This window comes from Colobus angolensis, unplaced genomic scaffold, assembly GCF_000951035.1.
Source record: "Colobus angolensis palliatus isolate OR3802 unplaced genomic scaffold, Cang.pa_1.0 Scaffold1, whole genome shotgun sequence".
In the NCBI taxonomy this organism is placed as follows: Eukaryota; Metazoa; Chordata; class Mammalia; order Primates; family Cercopithecidae; genus Colobus; species Colobus angolensis.
The window spans coordinates 16,825,480-16,835,478 of NW_012110918.1; the positions used below are offsets into that span (position 1 = coordinate 16,825,480).

Below are 9,999 nucleotides of genomic sequence, written 5' to 3' on the forward strand. Positions count from 1 at the left end.
GCGGTGGAGAGAAATGGACGAGGTGGAGGGGAGGGACACGGGGGAGGGGAGGGATGCGGGGGAGGGGAGGAACATGGCGGAGAGGAATGGGTGTGGTGGAGGGGAGGAAGGCAGTGGAGAGGATGGACACAGTGGAGGGGAGGGACGCAGTGGGGAGGGATCGGCGCGGTGGAGAGGATGAGCGTGGTGGAGAGGGATGGACGAGATGCTCAGCAATGGATGCAGTGGTCAGCGGTGCCTTCTTGGCAGGCCACAGGGAGGAGTTTAGACTGTGCTAGGGCAAGGGGAAGCCACAGAAGGCTTTGGAGCAGGAACTATTTTGGCCACTTGATGGAGGCTGAATGCAGTGTTCGGGCCGGAGCAGGCAGGGAGATCCATTAGGAGGCTGTTCCAGTGACCCTGTAGGACGACAAGCAAGAACAACAGTGGGGGTGGGGAGAATACCCCCAAATTGTGCCATATGCAGCTTCAGCGTCTCACCTGCAGCCCTTCCCTTCACCCCACGCCCAGTTTGCTCTGCTCTTGGGTGGCCAGTCACCCAGGGGTGGTATCCAGGGAGGCTCCTGCAGGCCCAGCTTCGCTGACCTGGAAGGGCTGAGCTGCCTGGCCCAGGGGTGTGTCCACTCCGCCCGGGGCAGGTGATGGGCTTCCCGCAGGTGGAGTCCCGTGGTGGGGCTGGAGCCGGGGGTAACTTGGCAGGACAGAGGCCTGGCCCCCAGGAAGCTCGCCTGCTGATGGCCAGGCTCAGGACACCTTACACCCCTGTACCTGAGGACAGGCTGTGGCTGATGAGAGTGGCTTCATCCTCAGAGGGGAGGAGTCCTGGAGGGATGTGGCTGGAGGCCCCCAGTCCTGTGGGAGCCCCTTTGAATGAGGGGATGCCTTGGGAAGTGGAGTGAGGGGGGCAGAAACCGGGAACTCTGGATTTCAGGACTTGGAAGCAATGTGCTGCATTTTGCTGCGACATCTGCTTGTGGGGACAAGTGCTCCCTGGTGAGACCTCTCCATCCCTCTCCCTCCCTCCCCCTCTGTCTCACACTCTTTCTCTCTCTCTCTCTGTCCTCCTATCGCGGGCGGCCTCGCACTCAGATCCTGTTCGGTCTGTGATGTCACCACTCCCCTCCCTGTAGATGCCATTCAGAGCTGGCAATAATGAAAAGCGCCGGATTCCCACTCACTGGGCCCCAGCAGCACTACAGAGACAGGGAGCTCTTTGTTGCAAATAATTAACTTGGTCCCATGTTGCACAATATCCTGAAAAGCTTTCCGGGGCGAGCACCCGCCAGACACTGTGATCTCATCAATACTGCATCGCATCGGACACTACTGCTGTGTGGTTTCATTAAAAATTTAATTTGTGGTTTACATCTGCAGTGTTCCCTTTAAAAGAATGGTGGGGCCGGGGGATGAAAAGGGAGGGACAGGCTTGGGTCGGGGGTGGGCATTCTGATGTAGAGGAAATCCCATGCCCCAGGGGAGGTGGGGGCGGGGCTTCCCGCTGGAGCCGCAGCCCCTCTCCGATTGGCTGGGCTTGGTCTGTGGCCTCTCCTGGTGGGGAAGGAGAGTGATGGACCATTGATGGAAAATGCTTTCCTGAAACTTAATGGTTTTCCCTTTCTCTCGGCCACGCCAGGCAGAAGGCCGCTCCTGGAGGACCAGGTGGCAGTGCAGGGCAGGAGGGCCAGGTGGTAGTGCAGGTGGCAGTGCAGGGCAGGAGGGCCAGGTGGCAGTGCAGGTGGCAGTGCAGGGCAGGAGGGCCCGGTGGTGGTGCAGATGGCGGTGCAGGTGGTGGTGCAGGGGGTGTTCTCCGGGGACCCTGTCCTCTGTGCCCCTCCAGACCCAGTGCCCACAGTGGTCAAGACCAGAGCTGCAGCCTCGCTCCTGCCCTCCTGACTGTGTGGCCTCAGGCAAGCTGCTTGTCCTCTCTGAGTGCAGGTCACTGCCCGCAGTGTGAGTGGGGGCCTTGCCTGTCCCCAGCTCCAGGTCGCTGACAGGAGAGTGTGAGTGGGGGCTTTGTCTGTTCCCAGCTCCAGGTCGCTGCCAAGAGTGTGAGTGGGGGCTTTGCCTGTCCCCAGCTCCAGGTCACTGACAGGAGAGTGTGAGTGGGGGCTTTGCCTGTCCCCAGCTCCAGGTCACTGACAGGAGAGTGTGAGTGGGGGCTTTGCCTGTCCCCAGCTCCAGGTCGCTGCCAAGAGTGTGAGTGAGGGCTTTGCCTGTTCCCAGCTCCAGGTCAGCACCCCCAGTGTCACTCTCACCCCCGTGTAGCTGCAGGGCAGGCAGCCCTTGGTGACCGGGTAGCTTCTGTTTTCTTTCTTTGTCTAGACCTCACTCTCTTCCAGAGAGGATTGAAGCTGGCCTTCCTCACTGGTGCTGCCTGCAGACCCGTCCCTGGGGTTTCGCTGTGAGTGGGGATCCTGTCGTTTCTAGACAGGGACCTCCATTGTGTTGGGGGCATTGATTTCGCTTCTGCTTCCAGTGAGCGGGGAGGGAAGGAGAGAGCTCAGGTTCCGGTTGGGGGAGGAGACAGAGGAAGGTGAGGGGAGCATGGAGGAGGAGACTCTGGGGCAACTTCGCGATGCCGCCTGCCTGGCTCCGCCTGGGGACTCTTTGGGCCCGCCTGCCCCGGCCGGGCCAATTGTTTCCTGCGGAAGGCAGGGATTTGTGCATCTCCGACTATCTCCTGATGGCGTGCCAGAGTGATTAAGCTCAGCCTCCTCGGGCCAGCAGGAGAGAGGGACAAATTGCTTCGTGAAATTGATTTGCTGCTGTTAGCATTTACCGCTTGCCCTGGGTATGCCCACAGTGTGAGGCGGCTGCGTGGGCGTCCCGCTCCCCCTTCCCTCCCCCACGGCACATGGGCTCTCACTTGGCACCTGCACACATCACCTGTCGCATGTCAGTCACATAGCCAGGCCTCAAGACCTGGACTTCAGTACCGCTCACCTCAGGGCACAGGTCCAAAGTGTCCCAAATGCCCATGGAGGCAGACGGCCACCCACAGCTGTAGCCTGCAGACAGAATTGCCCCAAACACTCTTGGATAGGTGGGTTTCCCCAGGCCAGCGTGAGGGCTGGGGCTAGGAGATCTGAGAGGACACCTGGAGGCCCAGAGAAGGGGCATGAGCTAGCCCTGGGCCAGGGTCTCCCCATCTCCCTCTTTTTTTATTTGTTTTGTTTCAGACCGAGTCCCGATCTGTGGCCCAGGCTGGAGTTCAGTGGCGTGATCTCGGCTCACTGCACCTTCCTGCCCCAGCCTCCTGAGTAGCTGGGATTACAGGCGTGTGCCACCATGCCTGGCTAATTTTTGTATTTTTAGTAGAGACCAAAAATGGTTTTCACCATGTTGGCCAGGCTGGTCTTAAACTCCTGACCTCAAGTGATCCGCCTGCCTCGGCCTCCCAAAGTGCTGGGATTACAGGCGTGAGCCACCGTGCCCGGCCTCTCCCTGCCTCTTGGGATCCCCTTCTGCCACACTGGCTGCCTTCCTCCATCTCAGGGGAAGGAGGACAAGGAGAAGACTGCCCTTGTCAAAAACAGTTCTCACAGAAGCTGTGTGAACTCAGGTGAGCATCATGGACCCACCCACCTGGGTGCTCGTTCCGTTCAGAGAAGAGGCGGTGCTGGGACTGGTGGATCCTTCCAGACAGGGAAATGTGGCTAAGCATCACCACCCAGGAACAGAAAGCACTGACAGTTCCTTCCAGGTGGTCCCACAATGCACTATGCAATATTTCAAGAAATGAACGCTTGGTGATGGAGGCAACATGGCCTCGGTGCACCCCAGGAGACAGGAGACTCAGGCTGCAGGCGCCTCTGGATTTAGTAGCCCGCTTTCAGGCTCTCCTTGGGCACCAGCTCTGAGCAGGTTCTAGGCATGACTAGATGGTGGGAAGGGGGTCCAGGGATCGTGGCCGTGAGAGGAGCAGCCTCAGCATCTCTCCTGGGCTGGAGCCAGGTCCATCACTCAGCTGCTGTGTGAGCTCAGACAGGTGACTTCACCTCTCTGGGCTGTGGTAAGGGTTACATTAGACAAACCCCACAAGGCTCTTAGAACAGTGCCGGTTGGTCGGCCAGGCACGGTGGCTCACGCCTGTAATCCCAGCACTCTGGGAGGCCAAGGTAGACGGATCACCTGAGGTCAGGAGTTCAAGACCAGCCTGGCAAACGTGGTGAAAACCCTTCTCTACAAAAATCAGCCAGGAGTGGTGGCACACACCTGTAATCTCAGCTACTCAGGAGGCTGAGGCAGGAGAATTGCTTGAACCTGGGAGGCAGAAGTTGCAATGAGCTGAGATCACGCCACTGCACTGCACTCCAGCCTGGGCAACAGAGAAAGACTCTATCTCAAAAAAAAAAAAAAGAACAGTGCCAGTCAGTGGAAGCATTTGGCAAATGCTAATTGTGATTGTTGCTGTTTTCCCCTCCCTCGACATGCTCGGATATTTGTCATAATACAAGGACGTGAGGGTAGGGCACACCAGGAGGAGCAGCGGTGCTCCTGGGGTTAGGGGGCTCTTCAGTCCCAGGCCAGGGGGAAGGAAGGAAAGTGGGTCTCTCAGCAGCACCCCAGGCTGGACCCTAGCACAGCAGGCACGTCCCTTTAAAAATTTAAATTAAAAATATTTAAATTGTGGTAAAATATACATAACATAACATGTCCCATGTGAACTGTTTTTGAGTGGAGCGTTCAGTGGCATTAAGCACATTCACGTGACTGTGCAACCATTGCCACCATCCATCCCCAGAACTGTTTTCATCCTCCCAAACTGAACTCTGTCTCCATTAAATACCAACTCCCCATTCGCCCTCCCCCAGGCCTGGGCACCCTGTTCTACCTCTGTTCCCGTTACACCAGAGCCCAGGGAGACTCGTGTAAGTGGAATGACACAGTGTTTGGCCCAAGGAGCCTCGTGTAAGTGGAATGACAGAGTGTTTGGCTTCCACCTTTGGTCTATAATGAACAATACCGCTGTGAACATGGGTGTAGAAATAGCTCTTCAAGACCCTGCTTTTACTTCTTGTAGATGTGTACCCAGAAGTGGAACTGCTGGATGGTATACCTCGCTTTTTTTTTTTTTTTCTTTTTCTTTTTTCTTTCCTTTGAGACGGAGTCTTGCTCTGTCATCCAGGCTGGAGTGAGTGGTATGATCTCGGCTCACTGCAGGCTCCGCCTATCAGGTTCCTGCCATTCTCCTGCCTCAGCCTCCCGAGTAGCTGGGACCACAGGCGCCGCCACCTCGCCTGGCTAGTTTTTAAATTTTTTTTAGTAGAGACGGGGTTTCACCGTGTTAGCCAGGATGGTCTCGATCTCCTGACACCGTGATCCGCCTGACTTGGCCTCCCAAAGAGCTGGGATTACAGGCGTGAGCCACCGTGCCCGGCCTACCTCGCTTTTTAAACAGATGCAGAGACTGAGGCTATACAGAAGGGCTCAGAGGTTTGCCCAGGGTCCCAGCCACCTTAGTGGCAGAGCAGGTAGCATTTCCCCACCCCAAGTCTGTGGGTCACTGGCACCATGCTCTCCCTCCCCAGTGTCTGTGTGGCCTATTTTATTCCCAGGCCTTAGTTATAGAAGGCTCTCTGCAAGACGTGAGCTGTGATGGATACACCAAAAGAGGGTCATTGCTATTCCTTCTTTTTTTTTTTTCCTTTTGTTTTTTTCTGGAGATAAAGTCTCCCTCTGTCGCCCAGGCTGGAGTGCAGTGGCACGATCTCAGCTCGCTGCAACCTCCGCCTCCTGGGTTGAAGTGATTCTCCTGCCTTGGCCTCCTGAGTAACTGGGATTACAGGCGTCTGCCACCACACCCAGCTAATTTTTTGTATTTTTAGTAGAGATGGGGTGTCACCATGTTGGTCAGGCTGGTCTTGAACTCCTGACCTTAATGATTCACCCATTGTGTCTTCCCAAAAAGCTAGGATTACAGGCATGAGCCACCATGCCCAGCTGAGTGTCATCACCATTCTGAACTAGTTTTACTCACACTCTGACACCAGATGTATGAGGGTTGTTTTTTTTCCCCCCTATGTCTACCAGTTCTTCAACTTTCCAGACAGCTGGGTGGCCTGCAACTCACTTCCGTTCTGACACTGACTACCTGTAGTTGGCACAGACCTCACATTTAAGGCTCAGTCCCACAAGATTGCCCCCTCCTTCAGACACCCATGACAAGTTCCAGGTTGTCACCAGTTCTTCTGGTTGACTGGCTGTAAATCAGGGTTCCCATAACCCCATCTCAGGTTCAATAGTTTACTAGAATGACTCACAGAACTCAAGAAAGTGCTTTACTTACTGTTGCCGGTTTATTATACAACTCAGAAACAGCCACAAGGAAGAGATGCATAGGACAAGATATGGGGGAAGGGGCACCAAGCTTCCGTGCCCTCTCCAGCACCTTGACCTGTTCACCAACCCAGAAACTGTTCACCAAGCCAACCACGGTTAGGGGTTTTTATGGAGGCTCCATCCCATAAGCATGGTTGCTTAAATCATCCACAGTTGCTGATCAGCTCAATCTGCAGGCCCTCGCCCCTCTCCAGAGCTCGTTGAGTCGGGAGCCTTAAGAACCCCCCACCCCCAGCTGCTCTTTCTCTTCCCTCTGGCGTGGTGGCTAGATCCCAGTGAAGTGGAAGGAGGCCTCCTGCTGACCCACGGTGAACCTACTGTGGGAAAGAACCAGAAAGAACAGCTGCCGCTTAGAGCAGGTGGTATCTCAAGCCTGTGTGTTACTGCAGCAAAACCTACGGCTGCCTGGGTCCTGAACACCTGAGGGATACAGCGTCCTTGGGGTGCACTGGCTGCCTTCACGTCCTTGAGCTTGGGGAAGTCCTGCCCAAACTTGGTTCTCCTGGAGTCTGTTTCATCTTTGAGGCAACCACTACCTTTCCATCAACTCCCTCTTCTGCTTCAGTTAACCACAGGTAGGTTTTGCTCTTCGCAACTGGCAGCCTGGGCTGATGGAAGAAGCTCTTTCAGCTGTTATCAAGCAACACCTCAGGAAGGCGAGTCTGCAGGCAGCTGGAGGCCTCCAGGGCGCTGGTGTCCGAAGCAAAGATAGGTCACTGGAGAAAGAGGTGGGGTGTGTGTGTGTGCGCGTCTGTGCATGTAGAAAGAGAACATGGTTTTGTGTGTGTGTGTGTGTGTATAGAAAGAGGATGTGGGGCCAGGCACGGTGGCTCATGCCTGTAATCCTAGTGTATAATTGGGAGGCTAGGTGGACATACTGCTTGAGCCCAGAAGTCCAAGACCAGCTTAGGCAACATATGGAGAGTCTGTCTCTACAACAAAAAATGAAATATTAGCTGGGCATGGTAGTGCATGCCTATAGTCCCAGCTAGCCAGGAGACTGAGGCAGGAGGATCGCTTGAGCCAGGAAGGTTGAAGCTGCAGTGAGCTATGATCACGCCACTGCGCGGGGCAACAGAGTAAAACTCTGTCTCAAAAAAAAAAAAGAGGACTTGGTTTTTGTGAGTGTGTAGGAAGAGGATGTGGTCATATGAGTGTGCCTGTGTGTAGTGTATATGTGAGTGTGCCTGTGTGTGTTGTGTATATGTGAGTGCGTATGTTGTGTGTATATGTAAGTGTATGTTGTGTGTATGAGTGTGTGTATGTTGTGTATATATGTGAGTGTGTGTATGTTGTGTGTATATGTGAGTGTGTGTATGTTGTGTATATATGTGAGTGTGTGTATGTTTTGTGTATATGTGAGTGTGTATGTCGTGTGTATATGTAAGTGTATGTTGTGTGTATATGAGTGTATGTTGTGTGTATATGTGAGTATGTCATGTGTATATGTGTGTGTATGTTGTGTGTATATGTGAGTGTGTGCTGGGGCAGCATCACAGGAACTCGCCTGCCAGAAGGCCGGGCAGTTCCCTCACTGTGCCTGGGTTTGGATCCTGGCGGCTCCAGTCGCCTGATATGGGTCCTTGCACACATTAACCTCTCAACACCAGTGGCCACATCTGAAATACTGTGAGAACAATACTCAGGATTGCTGGGGAGCTGTAGGAGTGGCATTATGCAAAGCATGGCATGTCACCTGTAACAGATTTCTGGGCCACTGTGGTGGTGCCAACACAGGCCGGCCAGGGCATGCACGGGGTCTGGCTTTGTCTTCTTGTCTCCCTCTGCTCCTCCCTCCTCCGGCCGAGGGAGCCCGGCCTGTCCTCCTGGCCACAGTTCGGGAGGCCATTGTCCTCAAAGCTGGGCACCAGCTGTGGCTCTCAGTGTCTTCAGCCGCCAGGATTCCTGTGGTCGGGATCCAGTGTCTCTTTATTGTTTTTAAAATGTTTTGCTGCTGGGAAGCCTCAAGCCTCTCCACAGGGGGACATAAATAAAGGCAGGAACTTGGCCATTAGCAGGCTTCACGTGGCGTTTCCACCTGGGAGCGCCCTGGCGTGCTGCAAGCAGCACTCATGGGCCAAGAGCAGGGCTGGAGGGAAGCCTCTGGAGCACTCGGGTTCCGGAAGGTGCGTCTTACTCTCTGGGCTGCAAACAGATGGGGGTACCTGGCAATGTGCCCCTGGGGGAGTGGGGCAGGCCCACCTTTGGGCTGGAGCATAGCAGCCGTGGCGGGGCAGGTGAGAGGCGGTGTCTCAGGGTGTCCCTTTCCAGCCTGCCTCCATTCCTCAGCTGGGTGTGGGGTCTGCACACAGGTTGTGCAGGCTAGAACCCAGAGCCCTGGGCGGAGCACCCCCTAATGGTTGCGATTCAGATTTGGAGCCAGGCTGACCCTGGTTCAAGTCCTGTCGCGGTGTGCCGGCCGTGTCCCTGGACAGGTCGCACAAGGTCTTGGTCTCCAGTGTGTAGACCAGAGACTGATTATCCACTCCTGGGTGTTGGGCTCAGAGCCACTGGCACCAGCCCTTGGCTCTGTTACTCCCGGAACTCAGACCTTGCAGGCAGTCATGGGAGAGGTCTATGTGTGGAGCTCAGAACTCAGCGAGCACCTCACGTGCCGGTAAGACCTTGCCATCGCCTACCCAACCCAGATGAGGCTTCTGCTCCCCACCCCCGCAGGGAGTCTGATCTCATCCTAGCTCAAAGGTGCAAACTGAACGTGGGTCTGGTGGCAAAGTTCCTCACAGGGTTCAACTTCTGCCGTGTGGAGGAGGGGGAGGCCTGGCTGGAGGCCTGGCATCAGGCTGGGTGAGTTGGACCCCACAGGCTTGAATCCAAGAGGGCTCAGAGGGTGAGAGGGGCCCCAGGCCACATCTCCAACAGCTGCCCACCTAGTCCTGCGCCTCTGCCTTCCTTCCTTTAAAAACTGCTACAGGCACATTTTCTTTGATTACTTTTATACTGAATAACACTATCCTTTTTAAAGCAAAATATATATGCCCATGATAAACAATTGGAACTGGACAGATCTTTATCGAGGCCCCTCCAATGTGACCTTCCATGTGACTCCAAGACAGAGTGACTTTCCATGTGTGTTTTCAGGAGATTGTGGGGGAGCCGCTGAGCCTGGGAGCAGTGAAGGCACAGGCGAGAGCTGTGGCCGGGAGAGTCACGGAGAGCTGCAAAGATGACAGGGGTTGGGGGAGGCCGATTAGAAAGCGGTGCCGGAAGCTGGGTAAGGAGCAGCGAAGGCCCGGGTTTCCTTGACAATGCCTGGAAGCCAGCCTAGGGTGGGGAGGTCGGGGGGAGCTGCGGGGCTGGCCCTGAGTTGGAGATGGAGGGTTTCCTTGAGGATGCCTGAGAGCCCTGCTAGGGTGTGGGAGGTCTGGGGGCAGCCGTGGGCTGGCCTTGAGTTTGAGATTGAGGCCCAGGCTGAGAGCGCGGTGACCCCTGCATCATGGGTCCACTCGAGCTGCACGCTTCCCAGGAGCAAGAGCAAAGAGGCCAGAGGGAGGCGGGCAGAACAGGCCAGCAAGGAAGGTCCCAGAACAGGACACGCGTTCCCTGGCCCTCCCCAGGCAGCGCTAAGAGGGAAGAGAAACTCTGCCCACTCCTGCCCACTCCTGCCCTCTCCTGCCCCCTCCTGCCCCCTCCTGCCCC

General features: G+C 55.7%; 1 protein-coding gene across 1 annotated transcript in view; it reads right to left on the minus strand.

The window, feature by feature from the left end:
- NPTX1 (neuronal pentraxin I) overlaps positions 1 to 9,999 on the minus strand; it is a 76,945-nt gene that overhangs the window by 21,109 nt on the left and 45,837 nt on the right. The window contains exons 3-6 of the mRNA XM_011933219.1: positions 3,586 to 3,635; positions 3,000 to 3,097; positions 2,091 to 2,265; positions 769 to 882 (exon numbers count right to left, since the gene is read on the minus strand). Of these exons, the coding sequence (XP_011788609.1) occupies positions 769 to 882; positions 2,091 to 2,265; positions 3,000 to 3,097; positions 3,586 to 3,635 (437 nt within the window). The remainder of the gene's footprint in view (positions 1 to 768; positions 883 to 2,090; positions 2,266 to 2,999; positions 3,098 to 3,585; positions 3,636 to 9,999) is intronic.